At 46.0% G+C, this 27,321-nt stretch overlaps 1 protein-coding gene across 15 annotated transcripts in view; it reads right to left on the bottom strand.

The window, feature by feature from the left end:
- The window catches only part of LOC139264436 (zinc finger protein 385D-like), a 1,282,821-nt gene that overhangs the window by 26,942 nt on the left and 1,228,558 nt on the right, over window positions 1-27,321 (bottom strand). For 14 of the 15 annotated variants that reach the window (XM_070880896.1, XM_070880908.1, XM_070880897.1 and 11 more), the window contains one exon: window positions 1,874-2,101. The exons of the other annotated variant lie outside the window; for it this stretch is intronic. In XM_070880896.1, coding sequence (XP_070736997.1) covers window positions 1,874-2,101 — 228 coding nt within the window. The remainder of the gene's footprint in view (window positions 1-1,873; window positions 2,102-27,321) is intronic. 15 annotated transcript variants of the gene reach the window in all.

Here is a 27,321-nt window from a genome sequence, read left to right as displayed (position 1 = left end):
CTCCTTCTCTCCCTCCCTCTTTTTGACTCTTCTGAGCATGTAGAGATGAACCCTGAACTCCCAAATCATAGGAAAACTTCTTTGCTAAAAAAAACGCGCATGCGCAGAACGCCCGTTGCTATGGACACCAGCCTTGCGTGACTGAATACATCGCTAAGGCCCATTTCGCATCCCTAAGGCTATCGCCCAAAATAAAAAGGTGAAAGTTGCGCTTTTTAAAACGGGCGATATTCCAGCGATCATGAAAAATAAAAAAAGCACTAAGGCTGGAAATATCACCCATTTTTGGGCGATAGTAATCATAGTGGAAAGTCTAGCCCAAGAAGTTGATTGCCAGTGGTATGATAATAAAGATGTTCTATTGACAGTGGCAGTCATGGTAGCTCAAACAACCTTGCATAACACACACTCAAGAGAATGCTTCATTGAGCATGTGGACTGATATGTGGTTGCAAGTTCAGTCACTTTTCCTACAGTCAGCACATTGAGGTAAAACAAAATGACCTTGTATATATTACAGTTCAGAGCCGATAGTTGATGGGGCAATCATAGCATGCCTGTCAGCCCTCCTACTGATTTTCTAAATGATGCACTCAATTCAATGAGGGGAATAGATCACGTTTGGAATTTACAGCCAATGCGCTTTTGTTTGATATAAAGGCACCTTTATTCCAACGTAACATAACGTTAAAGGGCTAAGGGAAACAATACAAGTTTTCAGATAACATGATTTTATATTATGTGCTAATATTGTCAACATAATGGGAATCTATTTAACAACAGATACATCACTTTTCCGTCACCTTTGTTAAATTGTTTAACTATGCCCAAATCATCAGCTGTGAATTTGGTGGCTGCAATGAAAGATAATAAACTGATACAGAAATACTGTCCTTCCATAGCATTAGGATTCATATTACAAATCTGAGCATCTGGAGCAAAAGGCAGGCATTTAAATGTAGTCAGTAAAATACATAAATGGACATAATGGACGACAATAGTAATATTTGAGGGAAAAGCGCAGATTGGCTTAGAGTGCCATATGGCTGTAACACAGCCTTGAGATTTCAGGTGACTATGTAAAGCATCTTAGCTGGAGTTCCTCTGATGCTTCAATGGGTAATTGTACCAGGCGGTGTGATACTGAGCACAAAGTCCAGAGGTTCCAGATTAGATCCCTAATCTGTGCAGACTGACTGTCTTAGGCTAGTGAGGAGGAAAATAATCAGAAAGGCCTTCTATTTCTGGTGAACCTTATGTGTGTGTATGGACTTCAGGGGAGACCCTGGTCAGACTGAAAAGCCAGAAAGCTTGCTGATACTCAGTTTCTTAGCTCACATGTGATGAGCGACCTAAAGGCTGCCTTTCCCCTGGAGCCATGCCACAGCATGAGTCACTGACTTCAGAAGGGAAGGAGAACAAAGTCCCTCAGCTTTGCTCGATTGGTTTATGAGGGCTGATTTAACTTTCAGCAGTGGTGGAAAACAGGTGGTAGTGTATTGGCTGCCTGTTATATACCCTTTCCGTTTATCCTTAGGAAAATCGGGAGGGAGCGTAAACCGGGCAGCCAATCTGCTACCACTCGTTTCCACCAACGCTGAGCATTCTAATCAGCCCTATGATGTAATCAGAAACCTTTGATTGTGTTTTATTCCTTTGTGACATACTTCCAGCCATCGATTTGCTATGTACATATTTAACACCAAATTATTTTGCTATGCAAATGCTCTCCCAGTGTTTTGTCACAATTTCTGAACAGCAAACTAAAGAAGCTCCATTCCTTATGGACAGACTGTAGTTTAGCAAGTATGTTCTGTTTAAAGATAGGTAATCACAGGAATGGAAGCTGGGAAAACAGATTCCCATGTCTCACCACTGTTGTGTGCTTCAAGTTGTGAGGCAGAGTTGACAGCCACCTTGCAGAGTGAACAGTAAAGCAGCCGTTTTGCTTTTTCTTCCTCCGTCTCCTTTGGAAGAGCTGTGTTGCAGCTACTAGATGTAAAGGATTTCTCTGTCCCGGAAATGGATTCTGTTGTTACACTATCACTTGCTGCTGCCAATGTTGTCACTTTTGATATTGTTGCTGTCCCTTGAGTGCTGTCTAGAGTAAAACAAAAAAAAAATGTGAAAAGGAAGCCAAGGCAAACTATTTCTGTCACAAGGCTGGCTTTCAGCAAATATAGCAAAAAAAAGTTTTGTAACTGCATTCTAATCAAAAGTCTAATCTATCAAATGTTCAACACCATCTACTTTCTTCACTTTTTCAATACCACTTTTCAAAATTTGATCTGTGGATAAGATGATAATTCTGTGAAGACTTTGATACTATCCCCCATGTATTCAATTTGAAGTCAATAGTCTCCACCAACCACCAGGTTTGACCTGAAGTTGTCACTGACTTCCTCCTATAACTTCAACTAAGTCTTTCAATTGTTCATGCAGGTCTGTCTTTAGAAGAGTGATCATGGAAAAGCTATTGTGATAACAATTTATACTGATAGTGATTTTCTTGATATTTGCTGTGCTGTCAGGACAAATGGAAACCAGAATGGAAAGATGTTCCTTTCTCAAGGCCAGCCTGTGAATAACAACTAGCTAAATTTGAATCTTCTGTGGAATAAAAATCATCATCATGCATTGTCATCTGGTCAAAACCTTGCTGTCTTCTCTAATTTTACTGAAAGGTAGAAACCATGGGTTTGATTTCTATGTATAGTACAAATCGGGCAGGTGATGGGTGGGGTATCTGCTACTCCTACCCAATGAGGCTGGTTTGAGGCCCCATCCATGACAGTCATTGGGCATCATTTCAATATTCAGAGTGAGCTACCAACACTAACTGTGCTCCCTATAGGCAGTTCACCCGTTGGGCATGTGAGAAATCCAGTAGAGATTGCCACTATTTAAAGGCAGCCTGCACCTGGAATCATAGAATCATAGAAATTTACAGCACAGAAGGAGGCCGTTCAGCCCATCATGTCCGCGCTGGTTGACAAAGAACTATCCAGCCTCATCCCACTTTCCAGCTCTTGGTCCGTATCCTTGTAGGTTACGGCACTTCAAGTGCATATCCAAGTACTTTTTAAATGCTATGAGGGTTTATGCCTCTACCACTCTTTCAGGCAGTGAGTTCCAGACCCCCACCACCCTCTGGGTGAAAAAAATTCTTCTCAAATCCTCTCTAAACCTCTTATCACTTACTTTAAATTTATGCCCCCTGGATATTGACCCCTCGGCTAAAGGGAATATGTCCCTCCTATCCACTCTAGGCTCCTCATAATTTTATACACCTCAATTAGGTCTCCCCTCAGCCTCCTCTGTTCCAAAAAAAACAACCCCAGCCTATCCAATCTTTCCTCATAGCTAAAATTCTGCAATCCAGGCAACATCCTCATAAATTTCCTCTATACCCTCTCTAGTGCAATCACATTCTTCCTGTAATGTGGTGGTGACCAGAACTATACTCAGTACTTTAGCTGTAGCCTAACTAGTATTTTAAACAATTCAAGCATAACCTTCCTGGTCTTATATTCTATGCCTCAGCTAATAAAAGCAAGTATCCAGTATGCCTTCTTAACCATCTTATCTACCTTTCCTGCTACCTTCAGTGATCTGTGGACCTGCATTCCAAGATCTTCTACACTTCTCAGAGTCCTACCATTTATTATACCTTGCCTTGTTAGCCCTCCACAAATGCAAAACCTCACACTTCTCTGGATTGAATTCCATTTGCCACTGTTCTGCCCACCTGACCAGTACATTGATATCTTCCTATAATCTACGGCTTTCTTCTTCATTATCAACCACACGGCCAATTTTTGTATCATCTGCAAACTTCTTAATCATACCTTCTACATTCAAGTCTAAATCATTGATATATATATCCCACAAAAAGCAAGGAACCTAGTACTGAGCCCTGCAGAACCCCACTGGAAACAGCCTTGCAGTCACACAAACACTCATCGACCATTACCCTTTGCTCCCGCTTAAAGGGGAGGTCCACTTTTTATAAGGTGGAAAGTAGAACTTATTTTTCACTGTCCACTGAGAAAGAAAGAACTTGCATTCATATAGCGCCTTTCACAACCTCAGGGTGTCCCAATGAGCTTTAGAGCCAATGAAGAACTTTTGAAGTATAGTCACTTTTGTAATATACAAAATGTGGTGGGTTGGCCTCGCTCCGACTCATCAGTGCCCGCTGATGACGTCAGCGCAACGCGGATGTGCCGTGTCACACTGACACATCACAACGTCCCTCCCGTTCCCTCCCCTCAGTCTTCCTACTAAAATGGTATCTTCACAGTTCTGTGCTAAATTTCATTTGCCATGTGTCTGCCCATTTCAGCAGACTATCGATATCCTCCACAAGTCTGTTACTATCCTACTCACTGATTACGACATTTCAGAGCTTCATGCCATCTGCAAACTTCGAAATAATGCCCTGCATGCCCAAATCCAGATCATTAATATGGATCAAAAAGAGCAATGGTCCCAATGCCGATCCCTGGAAGGTATCACTGCACATTTCCCTCCAGTCTGAAAAACAACCCTTCATCACTACTCTCTGCTTTCTGCACCTCAGCCAATTTTGAACCTACACAGCCAATGCCCCTTTAATCCCATAGACTTCAATTTTGCAAGTCTATTATGTGGTACTTTATCAAATGCGATTTGATGCCAATCAAATTTACTGTTTATCCCCAAATTATCTTTGTTTTATGGATGTCTTCTTTGCTGAACAAAATGGAGCTAAATTTTTAAATAAAGTGACTTTATGCAAAGTTCATCCTTCGCTCTAGTAATCACAACACTCCGCTCACAGGCAATGAAAAAATGCCATACAATTTTTATTTTGACCTGGTGAGGAAGGACTGTATGTCACTGATCTGGGGCAAATTCTGCAATGCTGTTTGTGTAAAGTCCTGTCCCCTCAGTACAGATTCACACAAGGCATATAGTGAAGTCAAGATCACTCTGGACCTGCACCTTTATTTCACAGCTCTGGAATGCTGCACTTGCCTGATACCTGTCCTTATATACCTGTCTCTTGCAAGTGCAGCCTTGGTGGTAAGGTATGCTCGTGGTTACAGGTCATATCTTATTACAGTCATGTATAGCATGTTAGGATACAGTTATATATAATAATGTAAGATACATGACATCACCCTCCCCCTAGGTCTTATTGTCTTTATAGATTCAGTCTCTCAGGTGGTCTACACTCTCGCGTGGAGCGTCTGAGTTGTGGTTCAGTTGTTTGCCTTGGTGTCTGTTTTTCTTTGGGTGTGGTTGCTGGTATCTCGCCTGGGCTGTCTGTTTCGATTGGTGTGATTGTTGTTGACTCACCTGGGCTGTCTGTTGGGATTGCCCTTTCCTCAGGTTGTTCCCTGTCTGTCCACCAGGTGTGGTGCGAGTTCCACATTGTAGTCTGCCTCTGGTTCCGCAATGTTGTTGGTAAATCTGCTTTTGACTTGGTCGACATGCCTCTGGCAGGTTTTGCCATTGTCCATTTGTACTACCAGTAGCCTGTTTCCTTCCTTGCCCGTAACTGTCCCTGCAAGCCATTTGGGACCCCTGCCATAGTTTAGTACAAACACTTTGTCCCCTATCTCATTCCACCTCCCCCTCGAATTTCTGTCATGGTACTCAGTCAGCTTACGGCGCTTTGTCTCAATGATTTCGTGCATGTCTGGGAGGATTAATGAGAGCCTTGTTTTTAAAGTCCTTTTCATCAACAGTTGCGCGGGGGGGGATCCCAGTCAGTGAGTGCGGATGAGATCTGTATGCCAGCAGCAGTCGCGACAGGTGACCCTGCAGCATGGGAACTTGGATTTTAAGCATGCCTTGTTTAATTATTTGCACTGCTCTCTCCGCCTGGCCTTTGGAGGCCGGCTTGAACGGTGCCGTCTTGACGTGATTTATGCCGTGGTCAATTGTAAAGTCTTGGAATTCTGCGCTGGTGAAGCACGGACCATTGTCACTGACCAATATGTCAGGGATTTTGTGCATTGCAAACATGGTTGCGAGGCTCTCCACGGTGGTGGAGGTTGTGCTCGAGTTTAAAATGGTGCATGCGATTCACTTTGAAAATGCATCTACAACTACGAGGAACATTTTGCCCATGAATGGGCCCGCATAGTCTACGTGCACCCGCGACCACGGTTTGGTAGGCCAGGGCCAGGTGCTCAGTGGAGCCTCTCTGGGGGCATTGCTGAGTTGGGCACAAATGGTGCACCTTCGGACGCAGAGCTCCAAGTCCGCGCCAATACCAGGCCACCAGACGTGGGATCTGGCTATGGCCTTCATGAGAACGATCCCCGGGTGCTCGCGATGGAGCTCCCGGACAAATGCCTCTCTGCCTCGCAGAGGCATGACTACTCGGCTGCCCCACATCAGGCAGTCTGCTTGTAGTGATAGCTCATGCATGCGCCTGTGAAAGGGTTTTAATTCCTCGGGGCAGGCATCACGAGCCTCTGCCCAGTCACCGGTTAGGACACATCTTTTTACTAAGGATAACGTGGGGTCGCCGGCCATCCAGGCTCTGATTTGGCGAGCCGTCATGGGCGAACCTGTGGACTCAAAGGCATTGATTGCCATGACTATCTCACAGTCCTGTTCGTCAGACCCTTCCGTGGTTGCCAGGGATAGCCTGCTGAGCGCGTCGGCACAGTTGTCTGTGCCTGGTCTGTGCCTTATGGTATAGTCTTGGACGCCAGCATGAGTGCCCACCGTTGAATTCGCGCCGAGGCATTGGCGTTTATTGCCTTCCTCTCGGATAGGAGGGACGTGAAGGGCTTGTGGTCGGTTTCTAATGCAAACTTGGCCCCGAAAAGGTATTGGTGCATCTTTTTGACAATGTACACGCACCCGAGCGCCTCCTTCTCTACCATTCCGTACTCGCGCTCCGCCCACGAAAGTGACCTGGAGGCATAAGCTATGGGTTGTAATTTGCCCGCTTTATTGATATGTTGCAAAACGCACCCGACCCAATACGCTGACGCATCGCATGTGAGAACTAGCTTTTTACCTGGGTCAAATAAAGTCAAAACACTGTTGGAACACAGAAGGTTGCGTGCCTTATTGAAGGCGCGTTCCTGGGCGTCCCCCCAAAACCAATCGCACCCCTTCCTGAGTAGCACATGGAGAGGCTCCAGCAGCGTGCTGAAGTTCTGCATAAAGTTCCCAAAGTAATTGAGTAGCCCGAGAAAGGCACGCAGTTCTGAGACATTCCGGGGCCTGGGTGCCAGGCGAATTGTTTCTGTTTTGGACTCTGTTGGGCGGATTCCATCAGCGGCAATCCTTCTGCCCAAAAATTCAACCTCGGGTGCGATAAACAGGCATTTGGATTTCTTGACTCGTAGACCTACCCGATCCAACTGCTTTAGTACTTCCTCCAAATTACGGAGATGGGAGTCGGTGTCCCTGCCCGTGATAAGTATGTCGTCTTGAAATACAACCGTCCCCGGGATGGACTTGAGCAGACTCTCCATGTTGCGCTGGAATATGGAAGCTGCTGACCTGATGCCGAATGGGCATCGATTGTACATGAAAAGGCCTCGATGTGCGTTGATGGTGGTGAGTAGCTTGGATTCCTCGGTCAATTCTTGCATCATATATGCAGATGTGCGGTCTAATTTTGAGAAAAGTTTACCTCCAGCCAATGTGGCAAATAAGTCCTCCGCTCTGGGCAGCGGGTACTGGTCCTGTAGGGAGACTCTGTTTATGGTAGATTTGTTGTCCCCACAGATTCGTGCGGATCCATCAGGCTTCATGACTGGGACGATGGGACTTGCCCGTTCGCTAAATTCCACAGGTGATATAATGCCTTCCCGCAGAAGCCTGTCTAGTTCGTGTTCAATCTTTTCTCTCATCACATAGGGTACAGCTCTGGCCTTGTGATGGACCGGTCTAGCATCCTGTGTGATGTAGATTTTGACTTTGGCCCCTTTGAAAGTGCCCACACCTGGCTGAAAGAGATGTTTAAATCGCTTTATAACTGTTGAGCAGGAGGTCCATTTCTCTAATGACATGGCATGGACATCATCCCATTTCCAGTTTAGTTTTGCCAGCCAGCTTCTCCCCAGCAGTGCTGGGGGGTCTCTGGGGACAATCCACAGGGGAAGTCGGTTCACTGTCCCTTTGTGTGTGACAGAGAGCATGGTGCTGCCAAGGACTGGTATGATTTCTTTGGTATAGGTCCTTAGTTTGGTGTCGACCATTGTGAGTTTTGGGCTGTCTCTTTTGTGCGGCCACAGTTGTTCAAATTGTTGAGCGCCCATGAGAGATTGACTCGCTCCCGTATCCAGCTCCATGTTGACAGATATCCCGTTGAGTAGGAACCTCATCATTATAGGAGGCATCCTGTTGTAGGAGCAGCGGCCATTGATCGTGTTGACCCGCTGTACATCGGTGTCCCGAGTACTGTCCCCACCATCTTCTGGTTCGCTTTCCGACCCATCCGATTCGTATACCAGCCGAGCTGCCATTTCTTTGCACATGCGGGCCAAATGCCCTGTATATTCACAATTTCTGCAAACAGCCTGCTGAAATCGACATCCCCTTAACGAGTGCCCACCCCCAAACCTCCAGCACAGACCTGTTCCATTGTTCAAAGTGTTCCCAAAGAATGAGCTGCATCTGGCTGATCTCTCTTGAGCTTCTCTCAGTTTGTAGTTGATTGCTCGCATTGTGGGTTGATGAGGTGTGAACGGCTGTTCCTGTGGGCCTTGATGGCCTGCTGTCGAAAACCTGTTCTCCTGGTTTAGTCTGTGTGTCGGGGTAGCAGCTTGTTTAGTGCTGTGAACTTCTTGTTCCAATATTTCGTTAGTTGTCGTACCTGCATTGTAAATCAACCTCGTTTCTTCTTCCCCTACCAAGAATGTCTGTGCAACCAGTGTTGCTGCCTCTAAGTTCAGGTTCTTGGTCTCTATGAGCTTTTAGAATATGCCTGGGTGGCCTATTCCTTCAATTAAAAAATCTCTCAGCATTTCTCCCCTCAGTTCCTCGGAGAACTCACATAAACTAGCCAACCTCCGAAGTTCCGCCACAAAGTCGGGTATGCTCTGGCCCACACAGCGTCTGTAGTTGTAGAACCTGTGTCTGGCCATGTGTAGGCTGCTCGCTGGCTTCAGGTGGTCTCTTACCAGTGTGCTCAATTCTTCAAACGACTTGCATGCTGGTTTCTCGGGTGCCAACAGATCCTTCATTTAAGCGTATGTTTTCGAGCCACAGCTGGTCAAGAAATGGGCTTTTCTCTTGTCTGCCTTATCGTCGCCTAACCAGTCTTTGGTTACAAAGCTTTGCTGGAGCCTTTCTATAAAGTCCTCCCAATTGTCTCCCGCATTGTACTTTTCATCTGATCTGTTGTTCGCCATTCTGTGGATTCTGTAATCCCGTAACTCGTCGCCATTATAAAGTCCTGACCCCTCAGTACAGATTCACACGAGGCATGTAGTGAAGTCAAGGCCACTCTGGACCTGCACCTTTATTTCACAGCTCTGGAATGCTGCACTTGCCTGAGACCTGTCCTTATATACCTGTCTCTTGCAAGTGCACCCCTGGTGGTAAGGTATGCTGGTGGTTACAGGTCATATCTTATTACAGTCATGTATAGCATGTTAGGATACAGTTATATATAATTAATGTAAGATACATGACAGTTTGGCCAAATGTTAGATGCAACACTGGCCTCCAGTCTCTGACCATTCCTATGACCTATGGCTCCCTTTTGACATTGTCTTCCAAGACCATAAAAACAGTGGACGTTTTTCATCCTCAGTTTTGAAATATAACTGAATTGGTATTTCTTATGACTTACATTCGCTCTGTTAGCCTCAAAACCTCAGCACGTTATACTGCATTAAATCAGGATGACTGCTTCACCTGACATTGTTTTTAAACCATGGGGCCGAAATCGCCCCATTCTCGAAGAGCCTTCCTCCTCGTCCTCATCCTGTGGTGGTCTCACAATCCCCGGTGGCAAGGACTGCACTCTCATGATGGCCAAGTTATGAAGCATGCAGCAGACCTCCACAAAATGGAACACCGAGTATTAGCTGGCTCCTCCTGAGCGGTTAAGGCAGCGGAACAATTGCTTCATAGAAACATAGAAACATAGAAAATAGGCGCAGGAGTAGGCCATTCTGCCCTTCGAGCCTGCACCGCCATTCAATAAGATCATGGCTGATCATTCTCTCAGTACCCCTTTCCAGCTTTCCCTCCATACTCCTTGATCCCCTTAACCGCAAGATCCATATCTAACTACCTCTTGAATATATCCAGTGAACTGGCATCAACAACTCTCTGCGGCAGGGAATTCCACAGGTCAACAACTCTCTAAGTGAAGAAGTTTCCCCTCATCTCAGTCCTAAATGGCCTACCCCTTATCCTTAGAGTATGTTCCCTGGTTCTGGACTTCCCCAACATCGGGAACATTCTTCCCGCATCTAACCTGTCCAGTCCCGTCATAATCTTACATGTTTCTATTAGATCCCCTCTCATCCTTCTAAACTCCAGTGAATAAAGGCCCAGTTGATCCAGTCTCTCCTCATATGACAGCCTAGCCATCCCTGGAATCAGTCTGGTGAACCTTCGCTGCACTCCCTCAATAGCAAGAACATCCTTCCTCAGATTAAGAGACCGAAACTGTACACAATATTCCAGGTGAGGCCTCACCAAGGCCCCGTACAACTGCAGTAAGACCTCCCTGCTCCTATACTCAAATCCCCTAGCTATGAAGGCCAACATTCCATTTGCTTTCTTCACCGCCTGCTGTACCTACATGCCCACTTCCAGTGACTGATGAACCATGACACCTAGGTCTCGTTGCACCTCCCCTTTTCCTAATCTGCCGCCATTCAGATAATATTCTGCCTTCGTGTTTTTGCCCCCAAAGTGGATAACCTCACATTTATTCACAGTAGCTCGATGGTCTACTCGATGATAATCCTAGTGGAAGCATGGCTTTCTGTATATGTGTGCTGGGCATAAGTGGTGGGATTGCGAAGGGGTGTCATCAGCTAGGTTCAGAGCGATTAGCCCTTGTCTCCCTTGAGTTTCATATGGCGACTGGAAGATTACTTGCAAACCGGACTGACGCAGGGTGAATACATCATGGCTGCTGCCAGGATAGTGGGCATTGACCATCAGGAAGCGCTGGGCATGGTCACATACAAACTGCACATTAAGTGAGTGATAGCCTTTGCGGTTACAGAAGATCTCAGGATTGGAATGTGGCGCCCGCAAACCCACGTGGATCCAGTCGATGGCGCTCTGCACCATAGGGAAGCCTGCTGTCCTGGCAAAGTCACATGCACATTCCTCCTGATTCTCTCTGCTCAGAGAGAAGAAAAAGTAGTTCCTTCTCCTGGTGTAGAGAGCCTCAGTGACCTCCCAGATGCAGCGATGGACAGTGAACTATGAGATGTTAGCTATGTCTCCTGCTGTAGATTGGAAGGATCCACTGGCAAAGAAATTGAGGGCCTCAATGACCTTGACTGCCACTGGGAGAGCTGTGGTCGCCCTGCTCTGAGGCTGCAAGTCTGGTTGCAGGAGATAGCAGAGTTCTGTGACTACCTCCTTGGTGAAGTGGAACCTTGTAATACACTACTCCTGGCTTAAGTGGATATAACAGAATTGCTCGGAAGACCCTAGGTGGGTAAGTCCTCCTGTTGAGAGCTCCCCTGGCCCTCCTCCTCCTTCTCCCACTGCGGCACCTTCTCATCTTCTTCGTTTGCTCTGCTCCCTCTGCCGAAGATACTCGAGCGCGAGGTCGACTGCCACAACAGCCCCCATGAGCGTGAACAAGTGTATTAAGCAGAATTGAAACAACACTCCCTGTTACCTTAGAACCCTTAGAAAGAAGTTAGTAGAGTTGCCGGAGTTGCAGAAAGTTGCACAGAGCCAGTCAAACTGCAAAAACATGTCAGCTGCAAGTTGTTGCTGATGATCCCTTTAAATATCGCTGCCTCCTGCTTGTCAATGCTTACTCAGTTCATCGTACTTAAACCATGCCGGTAAGTGGAGTGAAGAAGTCAAAACTCACAGGTTGCGCATCAAGTAAGCGTTGCACACTCACTGATGTCATGATCTGCATAAGGTACATATCCCTGGTGAGCACGGACATCAACAGAACTGCCGGCCATTTTTTTCCCGAATCTGGCAACAATGCTCAACCCCAAATTTCTAGGCCCATAGATGAAAAGTGATTTGTTCCACCCAAGCCTGCTACTTTTACCATATCGTCTCTCAAATTACACATATACAGATTGAACCTCCCTTGTCCGGCACCCTCGGGACCCGGCCTGTGCCGAATAAAGGATTTTGCCGGATATGGGGAAGTCAGTGGCCCGGGGGGGAGAAGGCCGACACCCCGGGAGGGCCCAAAATGTCTGCAGGCCCCCGGGCCGAGTGTCTGCGTGGCCCCAGCGGGCCGAGTGTTGGCATGGCAGAGTGTCAGTGCGGCCCCAGCTGGCAGAGTGTTGGTGCGGCCCCAGCGGGCAGAGTGTCGGTGCGGCCCCAGTGGGCAGGGTGTCGGTGCGGCCCCAGTGGACAGGGTGTCGGTGCGGCCGGCCCCAGTGAACAGAGTGTCGGTGCGGCCCCAGCGGACAGAGTGTCGGTGTGGCCCCAGTGGACAGAGTGTCGGTGCGGCCCCAGCGGGCAGTGTTGGTGCGGCCCCAGTGGACAAAGTGTCGGTGCGGCCCCAGCCGGCCGGGTTTCGGTGTGGCCCCAGCGGGCAGTGTCGGTGCGGCCCCAGCGGACAGAGTGTCGGTGTGGCCCCAGTGGACAGAGTGTCGGTGCGGCCCCAGCGGGCAGTGTTGGTGCGGCCCCAGTGGACAGGGTGTCGGTGCGGCCCCAGCGGGCAGTGTCAGTGCGGCCCCAGTGGACAGGGTGTCGGTGCGGCCCCAGTGAACAGAGTGTCGGTGCGGCCCCAGTGGACAGAGTGTCGGTGCGGCCCCAGTGGACAGAGTGTCGGTGCGGCCCCAGCGGGCAGTGTCAGTGCGGCCCCAGTGGACAGTGTCTTGGTGCGGCCCCAGTGGAAAGAGTGTCAGTGCGGCCCCAGTGGACAGAGTGTCAGTGCGGCCCCAGTGGACAGACTGTCGGTGCGGCCCCAGTGGACAGAGTGTTGGTGCGGCCCCAGCGGGCAGTGTCGGTGCGGCCCCAGTGGACAAAGTGTCGGTGCGGCCCCAGCCGGCCGGGTTTCGGCGTGGCCCCAGCGGGCAGTGTCGGTGTGGCCCCAGTGGACATAGTGTCGGTGAGGCCCCAGCCGGCCGGATTTCGGTGCGGCCCCAGCGGCAGTGTGTCGGTGCAGCCCCAGTGGACAGAGTGTCGGCGCGGATCCAAAGTCGGGGTGGAGGTCGGCCGCGTTCTGCGCATACGCCCCCGACCACCGGAATCATGCCGGACGAGGGGTAGTGCCGGATAAGGGAGTCCCGGATAAGCGAGGTCCAGCCTCTACCAAAATGTTATTTTCTGAAAGAAATCTATTTAATTTTCATTTGAATGAATCAATACTAACGGTTTCCACCATCTCCATGGATTAGCCACTCGCTCACTGTAATATTGTTTCCACAGATTAATTTTGAATTCATCCCCATTCTAGCACAGGCCATGTCCTCTGGTTCTACTGTTCTGGACTAGGTGAAATAGCTTATCATGGTCTACATTATCTAGTTCCTTTAGAATCCTAAAAGCTGTAATCTTATCATCTCTCAACCTTCTCTTTTCCAGTGAACATACCCAATTTATGTAACCGCATCAGATAATCCAAGCTCTGCATCCCCTCAATCAGTCTGATTGCTAATTTCTGTATCAACAACAAACACTTGCATTTATATAGTGCCTTTAACATAGCAAAACAAAATATTATGGTCATTTTGCCTCTTTATAAATCATTGGTGCGAACGCACTTAGAATGCTGAGTACAGTTCTGGTTGCCACAGGACAAAAAGAATGTTGCAGCTATTGAAACCGCAACTTTAATGTAGTAAAATGTCCCAAGACACTTCACAGGAGCATTATCAAACAAAATTTGGCACCGACCCACATAAAGAGATATTGGACAGATGACCAAAAACTTAATCAAAGAGGTAGGTTTTAAGGAGCGTCATTGAGGAGAGAGAGGTAGAGAGGCGGAGCGATTTAGGGAGAGAATTCTATTGTTTTGGGCCGAGGCAGCTGAAGGCACGGCTGCCAATGATGGAGCAATTAAAATAGGGGATGTGCAAGAGGCGAGAATTAGATGAGCACAGAGATCTCAGAGGGTTGTAGAGCTGGAGGAGGTTACAGAGATAGTGACAGGTATGGCCATGGAGGTATTTGAAAACAAGGATGAGAACTTTTAAATCAATGTATTGGTGGACCGGGAGCCAACGTAGTTCAATGTGCACTGAGGTGATGGGTGAATGGGACTTGGTGCCAGTTAGGATATGGGCAGCAGAGTTTTGGATAAGCTCAAATTTATGGAGGGTGGAAGATGGGAGGCCGGCCAGGGGAGCATTGGAATAGTCACACCTAGAGTTAACAAAGGCATGGATGAGGTTTTCAGCAGCAGATGGACTGAGACAGTATTAATAGTTGCATCATCCTTTTTGTCCTGTGGCGACCAGAACTGCACTCAGTATTCTAGGTGCATTCACACCAATGATTTATAAAGTGGCAGGATTACTGCACTACTTCGCCTCAATATTGACCTTTTAATACATCCCAACATCTGATTTGATTTACTCACTGCCACTGAGCATTGTTGCGATAGCTTCAATTTATTGTCAATCAGGACCCCCATATCTCTTTTGTTTTCAATGCACATTACTTTCTTTCCATTTATGTAATAGTAAAAGCACTTTGCATTTCATTAAGTTGAATTTCATCTGGCACTTGTTTGCCATTTACCAAGTGTTCCTAAACACTCGTGTAGCTTATCCTGTTCAGCACTGGTATATACTACCTTTATTGTTTTTGTATCATGGGGGTGGATGGCTTCCAGGGAAGTGGCTGGAAGCCATGAAGAGTGGGAAACTCCATCCCATTTACACAGAAGGCCAAGGGCAGGAGGATCCATGGGGCCTGGAGGAGAGGCCTAAGAAACCCCCCACCAAAGGTAGCCAGACGCCAGATTTTCCAGCTGCAAGAGACAGATGGGCACTGGAGATACACTTATCGTAATGTGTTTGCCCGCTGGCCCATGAAAAGTAGGTGCCTTTACACTGATCCTGTAAACTCCGATGGGATCAGCATTGCAGGATGTAACCACTGGTGTCAAGGTTCGTATACTTTTGGGGCCTGCTCGTTTTTCCATTTTCTAGTAGGTATCTACAACCTGCATACTAAAGGAAGTTAATGTGTTGCAATAATAAAACGCATGAGTCACTTTAGCATGAAAAGACTGTGTGGCACAGGGGACCACTTCCCTATTGTGTGCCAATCTGCTACACTGGCAAACTTAGATTGGGCAACAGTGCTTTCCAAAAGCTTTTCCGACAACCTTCTTTTGAGTCAAGGGCATTTGAGCCTATATTCTCAAGAGTTGAAAATGCCAGTGCGAGTAGTCCTGCTGTTCTAAGAGTAAAATAGTTACATCATGCACTTAAACCATTATTATTGGTTGCAAATCTAAATGAGTAACTTTGCAGCAATGTTTAAATCATGAGCAGAAAAACCATAGCCCTAGCATCCTCAGGGAAGTGCCAGGATGTGCCTGCTTTTGACCTCCATTTGGTAGGGTCAAGGGATAGTCATCCAATGACACTTGTCCCACTAGGAGTGCATCTTGGATGCCTGCATGCCCACCTCCCCAAGAAGATACAAAATGTGTCCTCCTGGGCCCCCAGTGATGCCCCTTCCAATGCTGCTGACTTTATTTGGGCCAGACCGAGGCTCCAATCCAAAGAAAGCCCAATGGAATTTCCCACGGAAAGTTGTGATCCAGATATGCTGCATTCCCGATGAATTTGTGGTACTTCTGCCACACTTTCACAGCAGCCACAATTAGAGATTTTTGATAGCTAAAAAGTGCTTGCCCCACAGCAATCAGGAACATTTAAAGCAGTTAAACAAATCATGCTTATGCTTCTCTATAATCATAACAACAATTTGTATTTGTATATTGCCTTTCCTATGGATAGGAAACATTATATCATCCGACATTATATCATCCTATTAGTCAACAGTGACTACACTTCAAAAGTACTGAATTAGCTTTGGGATGTTCTGAGGACATGAAAGACGCTATATAAATTGCAGTCTTTATTTTTTCTTTTCCTTATTTTGATTATGTTTGTGCAATCTAAGCCATTCCACAATCACAAGGGTTTTTTTAGGTTGTACTGTACAGGTGTGGGCCACCCAGCCCGATTTTGATAATAATCCTGCCCTTGTGATTTCGGAGGGTCTGCTTTGCTGGCTGTGGGCAGAGAATAGTTCTCTTCCACTGCATTTCCACGGCGGAGCAGGACTCCTGCAATTTCAGGCCAAGCAAGCAATGTTTCTTTATAGAAACATAGAAACATAGAAAATAGGTGCAGGAGTAGGCCATTCGGCTCTTCGAGCCTGCACCACCATTCAATAAGATCATGGCTGATCATTCTCTCAGTACCCCTTTCCTGCTTTCTCTGCATATCCCTTGATCCCTTCAGCCGTAAGGGCCATATCTAACTCCCTCTTGAATATATCCAATGAACTGGCATCAACAATTCTCTGCGGTAGGGAATTCCACAGGTTAACAACTCTCTGAGTGAAGAAGTTTCCCCTCATCTCAGTCCTAAATGGCTTACCTCTTATCGTTAGACTATGTCCCCTGGTTCTGGACTTCCCTAACATCAGGAACATTCTTCCTGCATCTAACCTGTACAGTCTCGTCAGAATTTTATACGTTTTGATGAGATCCCCTCTCATCCTTCTAAACTCCAATGAATACAGGCCCAGTCGATCCAGTCTCTCCTCATATGTCAGTCCTGCCATCCCGGGAATCAGTCTGGTGAACCTTTGCTGCACTCCCTCAATAGCAAGAATGTCCTTCCTCAGATTAGGAGCCCAAAACTGAACACAATATTCCAAGTGAGGCCTCACTAAGGCCCTGTGCAACTACAGTAAGACCTCCCTGCTCATATACTCAAATCCCCTCGCTATGAAGGCCAACATACCATTTGCCTTCTTCACCGCCTGCTGTACCTGCATGCCGACTTTCAATGACTGATATACCATGGCACCCAGGTCTCATTGCATCTCCCCTTTCCCTAATCTGCCACCATTCAGATAATATTCTGCCTTCATGTATTTGCCACCAAAGTGGATAACCTCACATTTATCCACATTATACTGCATCTGCCATGCGTTTGCCCACTCACCTAACCTGTCCAAGTCACCCTTCAGCCTCTTCCGTCCTCTTCACAGCTCACAACTCCACCCAGCTTAGTGTCATCTGCAAACTTGGAGATATTACACTCAATTCCTTCATCTAGATCATTAATGTATATAGTAAAGAGCTGGGGTCCCAGCACTGAGCCCTGCGGCACCCCACTAGTCACTGCCTGCCATTCTGAAAAGGACCTGTTTATCCCGACTCTCTGCTTCCTGTCTGCCAACCAGTTCTCTATCCACGTCAGTACATTACCCCCAATACCATGTGCTTTAATTTTGCACACCAGTCTCTTGTGTGGGACCTTGTCAAGATCCTTTTGAAAGTCCAAATACACCACATCCACTGGTTCTCCCTTGTCCACTCTACTAGTTACATTCTCAAAAAATTCCAGAAGATTTGTCAAGCAGGATTTCCCTTTCATAAATCCATGCTGACTTGGACCGATCCTGTCACTGCTTTCCAAATGCGATGCTATTTCATCTTTAATAATTGATTCCAACATTTTCCCCACTATTGATGTCAGGCTAACCAGTCTATAATTACCCATTTTCTCTCTCTTAAAAAGTGGTGTTACATTAGCTACCCTCCAGCCAATAGGAACTGATCGAGAGTCGATAGACTGTTGGAAAATGATCACCAATGCATCCACTATTTCTAGCGCTATTTCCTTAAGTACTCTGGGATGCAGACTATCAGGCCCCAGGGATTTATCGGCCTTCAATCCCATCAATTTCCCGAACACCATTTCCCGCCTAATAAGGATTTCCTTCAGTTCCTCCTTCTCACTAGACCCTCGGTTCCCTAGTATTTCTGGAAGGTCATTTGTGTCTTCCTTCGTGAAGACAGAACCAAAGTATTAGTTTAACTGGTCCACCATTTCTTTGTTCCCCATTATAAATTCACCTGAATCTGACTGCAAAGGACCTACATTTATCTTCACTAATCTTTTTCTCTTCACATAGCTATCGAAGCTTTTGCAGTCAGTTTTTATGTTCCCAGCAAGCTTCCTCTCATACTCTATTTTCCCCCTCCTAATTAAACCCTTTGTCCTCCTCTGCTGTGTTATAAAATTCTCCCAGTCCTCAGGTTTGTTGCTTGTTCTGGCCAATTTATATGCCTCTTCCTTGAATTTAACACTATCCTTAATTTCCCTTGTTAGCCATGGTTGAGCCACCTTCCCAGTTTTATTTTTACTCTGGACAGGGATGTACAATTGTTAAAGTTCATCCATGTGATCTTTAAATGTTTGCCATTGCCTATCCACCGTCAACCCTTTAAGTATCACTCGCCAGTCTATTCTAGCTAATTCACATCTCATACCATCGAAGTTACCTTTCCTTAAGTTCAGGACGCTAAATTATCTGTGAATTAACTCTGAATTAACTGTGTCACTCTCCATCTTAATAAAGAATTCTACCATATTATGGTCACTCTTCCCCCAAGGGGCCTCGCACAACAAGATTGCTGATTAGTCCTTTCTCATTACACATCACCCAGTCTAGGATTGCCAGCCCTCTAGTTGGTTCCTCAACATATTGGTCTCTAAAACCATCCCTAATACATTCCAGGAAATCCTCCTCCACCGCATTGCTACCAGTTTGGTTAGCCCAATCAACATGTAGATTAAAGTCGCCCATGATAACTGCTGTACCCTTATTGCACGCATCCCTAATTTCATGTTTGATGCTGTCCCCAACCTCACTACTACTGTTTAGTGGCCTGTACACAACTCCCACTAGCCTTTTCTGTCCTTTGGTATTCCGTAGCTCCACCCATACCGATTCCACATCATCCAAGCTAATGTCTTTCCTTACAATTGCGTTAATATCCTCTTTAACCAGCAACGACACCCCACCTCCTTTTCTTTTCTGTCCATCCTTCCTCAATGTTGAATACCCCTGGATGTTGAGTTCCCAGCCTTGGTCACCCTCAGATATACCCTTTGTCCAACTCCTGTAAATAAAAGAAGTGGAAGATGTTTTCATCACTATCAGAAACTTCCAAACCATTTTTGGTAACAGTGACAGGATATCAATTATCTTCAGACCTTCAGTACTCAAGTTCATACTTAAATGCCAGTATTGCATCCACAGCTGACACAGGTCCCAAAATAACCATTAATGATCTTGATGGACGATTAAACTAGATTCCCAACCGTGTTCCATCTGGCTGTAATTCTATGCTGGTGGCCTTCCACCCCTCCTCCCCACCTGGCAATATATGCAATACAGACACTCAGAAAATCTTCATCGTCTAAGGTACTCAATTCCATGCCATCTGCTACACATTGACATGCCACTGGGGTCCTTTTCATTCCGCACAATCAGATTTTATGCCCTACTTTTGTGCATATGTGACATTTTGCACGCTTAGATTTTCAACAATTAGGTAGGTGCTTTCTCCACAATGGTAACATCTTTATTCTATTCCTTTCACACGAGTTTCCCTTTTCCACACTTTTACAAATCCAGCTTCACCAATTTCTCTCCATGAAACTCAATTTTTGCAAAAGATTCGGGAACTTGCTAATCCTGATAGTTCCGTGTATTATCTGCCATTTGCTATTTCCACAGCTAGGAAAATTTCATAAACAGCCTTAAAAGTCAAATCTTTTTCTAACATGAAGCTCAAAAGCAAAACAGTCTTGCACTCAAAAAAGAGCCCAACTCACAATGAGTAGTTAATTGTTTCAAAACAAAATAAGTGGAAACAGCTTCAGCTCCATTTCCATGTTGTGTCAGCCAAGGCTCCGTGATAGCACTCTCAACTCTGAGTCAGAAGGTTGTGGGTTTATGGTCTCACTCCAGAGACTTGAGAACAAAATCTAGGCCGGCACTTCAGTGCAGTACTGAGAGAGTAGCCTTGCCATTAACTGCTAACCCTGGTCCCTCTCATCCATTTCAAATCCAGAAGCTGAACAGGGCCCTGCGCGATCAGATGAAGAGGAGGGGTGTACAGTATAAGAAGAAACACCACTACACCTTACCGTTGCAGACACCAGCTCAGAAACTGGCACCACACGTAGTTCAGAAAGTAGGCTAGAGAGGTCTGCACTGGGCAATGCATCCAGCACAAGTCCACAGGGACAAAGGCAGGGGGATAGAATGACCCAGTAAGCAACTTGCCCTGGTGAAGAGAGCGCCTGGTACAATTGAGCGCACACCACATGCTCCTCCCATTTGTACCCCAATTTGCCTATTTAAGCAGCCTTATGCCTGTTTCAGGTGGGTAGGTCTCTCGCCCATTTACAGGCTCGCCTGAACATTGTATCAGGTGGACCTTGGGCGTCAAAGGGGCAAACAAGGTGCCCACTCACAATTGTCAATTGCTGGATGTCAATTTTCCAGGGGCAAAATGGGTGGCTGTGAGTTGAATTTCTCTCCTATATGTGCTATTTTAAGAAAACCTTTGTTTAAAATTAATTCACTAAATTCCACTAGTACCTTTTAGCCTTTTATCCTCTCAATATAATAATAGCTCATAAGGTTTGCCAAGAGTGCGTCAATTCTACAGTGTTACTCCGATTAGACAATCCTCATCCAAGCGATCATGCTTAAAATAGACATCTGCTAATGTGTCAGGACTTTACAGTCAGTTCTGCTGCCTCCCGCTGATGGAGAAATGATTGCAAGTGTCACAATATCAACAGACAGAATTTCCATATATCCTACTTACAGACAAGGGTATACATGGCCAGGAATATCACTGCATCAAAAATCATTTCCTGCATCTAGGGCCATCTCCTAGTACTCTATTCCTACAATTTTAAAGTTTCCTGCAAAAACAATAAAGTCAATCAGTGGCATGGAGTGGATTTCATACCCTGAACAAAAAGTAATGTAATTTATTTGCACAGGCTGAATCTTGCCATTTATGCTTGAATCACAAGACTGAAAGATTGTTAATTTTAATAATCGGATATATGTCTATAAGTCACTGGAATCACTTCATTTTCAAAGGTAGGCTAAGCTTGGATTTAATCTTTAAAGACAGTTTTGGAAAGTTTAGAATTATTATTCTGACTCGAATATAAAGATAATTGAAAGCAGTTGATTTGCATATAAAGGGATATAGGCCTTATCTCTTGCATATAATCAAAGGTTGTATAGAAAACTGGTTTATCTGTGCTCACATTAGACGAGGTACTTCACTATGCATGATGACTTGGAAAATCTACCCTAGAGATTTTAAATAAACCAGATCATAACCCTATTTAATTGAGTGGAGCAAGGTTGGGACCTTTGAATATCTTTATTTTATATATTAAAATCCTTTAGTTGTTAATGCTATCATGCACTCAGTACAATGAAATGAATGCTTATCACTGTCGCAGGAATGATAAAGCATGGTATTCTTACTTGCTCCAGAGGTGGCACTGTAACCTTTAAAAAAACAAGAGGGACCATACATCAAAGGACCCCTATTTGCATATTTTAAAATAGGCCTACTACCTGAAGCAGGCAGGCCACCCAGAAGTAGGGTCCATTTAAAATTGTGGCCACTACAATAAAAGTGCAAACTGGATGTTAACTAGTGCATCACTATTTTAACTGTATTATCACCCCATTTGCAATAGTCGGGTAAGTTAAAATCAGCCCCAAAATTCTAAGTATGTTGAATGTAGCCTTGATCTTTTACAATATCTTGAACTCTGAAAGAGATCCTGATGGTGCAACTTATGGTGCTTTTCTTAGCAGTAGGTTTCCTCATTCTATTACCCCTACAAGCTGCTCCACCAGTAGCTTCAGCAGAGCTGGTGGAAGGCTGCTGTTGCTCAAGTGCGGACCCTTGAGATGACCATAGCAGGCGACTCCTGGGTGCTTGAGCCTGAGAAAACCCAACTGCAGACTGCTTCTCTTGGGCCTTCGACCTTTGCTGGGGCAGACTGGCCCAGCTGGCTTTCTGGAACCAAATTGGGTATTGGTTGAGGGGGTGGTGAGGGAGCAAAGGTGCTGACATCCTGAGAGAAGTCAACACCTGCCTCTTGTGCTGAGCCACTGACACTCTCATGGGGTTGGGGGTTGTCACTTCCACTGATCCCCGGTAGGGCAGACTGCAGAAGATGAATGACTCCTTGAAAGCCCCTATCCACTTGCTCCAACAATCTGTCCAAGGTGGACATCTACTTCTCCAAGCCCTCACAACAGGAGGAATGGAGCACAGGTTTGAGCTCAGAGTCCATATGGCAGCTGTTTGAGGTTCCAGCAAAGTTGCAAAGCATTCGAACATAGACTCCTGTTGTGAAGCCTGGAAGTAGCGTCCCTGGAGGGGGCCACACTCTCCAATATAGTGTGCAAAGCTAGGAAAGGACATTACCCTCCGGTGAACTGTCTCCGAGGCTCTTCTTGACCCCAGTACCTGCTGCTGCGCACTCGTGTTAGGTGCATCAGCATGTGCAGACCCTTCCACCTCAATCTTTAACTAAGCCAGGGTGTTAATCTCTATGTTGCTGCTTTGGATTGATGGAACGCATGACAATGCCTCCTCAGAAGGACTCTCCTCTGAGGTGTCTTCTTCGAGGGACTCTGGCTGTTGAGTAGGAAAGAGAAAATGGAGATGAATTAGGATGGCATTGGGAGGCTACACAGTTGCAGAAGACATGCATCACAATGTAATTTAATGTTTGAATCGCTCCAATCAGGTTTCTGCCCCTGCCACAGTACCAAAACGGCTCTCATCAAAGCCACAAATTACATTCCTTTGTGACTGTGACAAAGGCAAACTATCCCTCCTTGTCGTTCTTGAATTGTCTGCAGCCTTTGACATGTTTGACCACTCCATCCTCCTCCAACACCTTTCCACCGTCTTCCAGCTATGTGGGACTGCACTCGCCTGGTTCCCTTCTTATCTATCTAATCGTAGCCCAAGAATCACCTGCAATGGCTTCTCTACCCACTCCCGCATCTTTACCTCTAGAGTCCCTCAAGGATCTATCCTTGGCCCCTTTCTATCTCTCTTCTGCATGTTGCCCCTTGGCGACATCATCCGAAAACACAGGGTCAGTTTCCACATGTATACTGATGACACCCAGCCCTACCTCACTACCACTTCTCTTGACCCCTCCAAGGTCTCTAAATTGTCAGACTGCTTGTCCTACATCTATTTCTGGATGAGCAGAAATTTTCTCCAATTAAATATTGGGAAGACTGAAGCCATTGTTTTCTGTCCTCCCCACAAACTTGGTTCCCTAGCCATTGACTCCATCCCTCTCCCCAACACTGTTCGCAACTTTGGTGTCATATTTGACCCTGAAAGAAAATTTCGACCACATATCCACAGCATAACTAAGTCTGCCTATTTCCACCTCTATAATATCGCCCGAGTCCGCCCATCCATTGCTGAAACCCTCATCCATACATTTGTTACCTCTAGACTTGACTATTTCCAATGCATTCCTGGCTGGCCTCCCACATTCCACCCTGCATAAACTTGTGGCCATCCAAAACTCGGCTGCCTGTTTCCCAGCTTGCACCAAGGCCTGCTCGCCCATCACCCCGTGCTCACTGACCTACATTGGCTCCCAGTTAAGCAATACCTCGATTTCAAAATTATCATCCTTGTTTTCAAATCCCTCCATGGCCTCATCCTTCCCTATCTCTGTAACCTCTTTCAGTCCCATAACTCCCCGAGATATCTGCGCTTCTCTAATTCTACCCTCTTGAGCATTCCTGATCATATTCGTTCAACCATTGGTGGCCGTGCCTTCTGTTGCCTAGGCCCGAAGCTCTGGAATTCCCTGCCTTACTCTCTCTGCCTCTCGACCTCTTTTTCCTCCTTTAAGACGCTCCTCAAAACCTACCTCTTTGACCAAGCTTTTGGTTACCTGCCCTAACTTCTCATGTGGCACGGTGTCAATGTTTTTGTCTCAGAATACTCGTGAAGAGCCTTGGGATGTTTTACTATGTTAAAGGCGCTTTATAAATACAAGTTGTTGTTGTTGTTGTCAATCTGACTGTGAACTTTTCTAGTGCTTAATGAAGGGGTACAAGTAATTGTCAGAGGCTCTTTTCAATAAAACCCCCAGCCTCAAAATGCCTGAGGTGCACAGCCCTGGCAAGGCCACAGATTTCCATGGTTTGTTGCTTTAGCTCTTTGAGGATCATGAGGTTGGGAAATCCTCCATTGGTCTTGCTCCTCTCATGATCATTGTGCGTCATTTTGTTCTGAGAAGGAGAAGGTTAGTGAGTGGCTACTGAAAGAAGGATGCAAATGTGGGACTTGTGCCTGTTGTGTATGAGCCGAGAGGGAGAAGAATCAAGATGCAAGTGGGATTGAAGAAGTGTTGAATGGGAAGCAAGTGTGTGGAATGTGAAGTGAGGAAGGAATCCTGAGAGAAGTAGAGCAAATAAGAACAGAGGAACATAAGAAATAGGAGCAGGAGTAGGCTATATGGCTCCTCGAGCCTGCTCCGCCATTCAATATGATCATGGCTGATCCGATCATGGACTCAGCTCCACTTCCTTGCCCGCTCCCCATAACCCCTTATCCCCTTATAGTTTAAGAAACTGTCTACTTCTGTCTTAAATTTATTCAATGTCCCAGCTTCCACAGCTCTCTGAGGCAGCGAATTCCACAGATTTACAACCTTCTGAGAAAATAAATTTCTCCTCATCTCAGTTTTAAATGGCCCTTTATTCTAAGATTATGACCTCGAGTTCTAGTCTCCCCCATCAGTGGAAACATCCTCTCTGCATCCACCTTGTCAAGCCCCCTCATAACTGTCATGTATCTCACACTACTGTATATAACTGTATCTTACCATGCTATATATGACTGTAACTAGATATGACCTGTAATCACAAGCATACTTTATCACCAGGGGTGCACTTGCAGGAGACACTGCATACCTGTTCCACACAGATATATAAAGGCAGGTCTCAGGCAAGTGAGGCACTCGAGAGCTGTGAAATAAAGGTGCAGGTCCAGAGTGACCTTGACTTCAGCATGTGCCTCGTGTAAGTCTGTACTGCAGAGTTAGGACTTTACAATAATCTTATACGTTTCGATAAGATCACCTTTCATTCTTCTGAATTCCAATGAGTAGAGGCCCAACCTAGATGAGGGAGTCAACTCCCTCATCTCCAGAATCAACCTAGTGTACCTTCTCTGAACTGCCTCCAAAGCAAGTATATCCTTTCGTAAATATGGAAACCAAAACTGCACGCAGTATTCCAGGTGTGGTCACACCAATACCCTGTATAGCTCTCGCAAGACTTCCCTGCTTTTATTCTCCATCCCCTTTGCAATAAAGGCCAAGATTCCATTTGCCTTCCTGATCACTTGCTGTACCTGCATACTATCCTTTTGTGTTTCATGCACAAGTACCCCAGGTCCCGCTGTACTGCAGCACTTTGCAATTTTTCTCCATTTAAATAATAACTTGCTCTTTGATTGTTTTCTGCCAAAGTGCATGAACTCACATTTTCCAACATTATACTGCATCTGCCAAATTTTTGCCCAATCACTTAGCCTGTCTATGTCCTTTTTCAGGTTTTTTGTGTCCTCTTCACACATTGCTTTTCCTCCCATCTTTGTATCATCAGCAAACTTAGCTACATTACACTCAATCCCTTCTTCCAAGTCGTTAATATAGATTGTAAATAGTTGGGGTCCCAGCACTGATCCCTGCGGCACCCCACTAGTTATTGATCGCCAACCAGAGAATGAACCATTTATCCCAGTTCTCTGTTTTCTGTTAGTTAGCCAATCCTCTATCTATGCTAATATATTATCCCCAACCCCGTGAACTTTTATCTTGTGCAGTAACCTTTTATGTGGCACCTTGTCAAATGCCTTCTGGAAGTCCAAATACACGACATCCACTGGTTTCCCTTTATTCACCCTCTTCGTTACATCCTCAAAGAATTCCAGCAAATTTGTCAAACATGACTTTCCCTTCATTATTCCATGCTGACTCTGCCTGACTGAATTCTGCTTTTCCAAATGTTTTGCTACTGCTTCTTTAATAATGGACTCCAACATTTTCCCAACCAGAGATGTTAGGCGAACTGGTCTATAGTTTCCCGTTTTTTGTCTGCCTCCTTTTTTAAATAGGGTCGTTACATTTGCAGTTTTCCAATCTGCAATGAGACGAGAATGGTGCAAGTGGTTGGTGTAAAGGCAATGAGGAAAAGGTGAGTGTATGTTTATAATCAGAATGAGAGGTGGCCTAGTATGGCTTGTTGAGTGATGAAGATAGTGATGGGGGAAGGGAATTGTTGAGCGCGGTGAGGTGGGGGTGATGGACTGCTGCCATGTATTGTAGAGCAATGAAGAACAGTAAGTTCCTTGAAGTGCTTCCTGTACTGTATCCAGGGCCTGGGGATGACGATCCTGGATCTGAAAACCTCTGCAATCTCTCTCCATACCTGGTGCACAGAGTGTTTGGCAAACTCCCTGGCACTCTTGGGGAACAGGAGTTCCCTTCTCATTCTCACTTCTTCCACAAGCACTGCCAGGGAGTCTTCTGAGAATCTGGGGGCTTGTCTGCAATCCATTTCAGAGAAGATTTTTCTTCCAGCATTTTGGAAATTAAAGAAGCCACAAGAGAATGCAAGCTCTCTTTAAGAGCTGCATTCCTGCTTTAAATGGGCCTCTGGCTGACCTGGTGGAATTTGCTCCCCAGAAGTTGGTGGGTATCCGGTTGGGTCAGTAAACCCTGTGGGAAAGCCACCAGTGAGATTATATTAAGGCCCAGTAATTAAAATACTCCAGGGGGCTCAAATTCAGCCTCCCAATAAGCCTGTTACCGCTGGAAAGCGGCAGCCACGCGGCGGTGTAGAATGGCCGCCGATTTTTGGTCGAATGGAGGGCTGCTTGCGAAATTCACCTCGGTTGTTTTTCTGACCATTCCCACTTCCGCCCCGCTGCTGCTGAGTGCGTCATCAAAGCGCATCCCGCCGATCTCCCGCCCCAAAGCAAAATTTACCTGGAAAAATCTTCGATCCGCTGCTTGGTGCCCCCGACAG

This window comes from Pristiophorus japonicus, chromosome 5 (genome assembly GCF_044704955.1).
Source record: "Pristiophorus japonicus isolate sPriJap1 chromosome 5, sPriJap1.hap1, whole genome shotgun sequence".
In the NCBI taxonomy this organism is placed as follows: domain Eukaryota; kingdom Metazoa; phylum Chordata; class Chondrichthyes; family Pristiophoridae; genus Pristiophorus; species Pristiophorus japonicus.
This window is presented reverse-complemented; position numbering and strand designations above follow the sequence as displayed.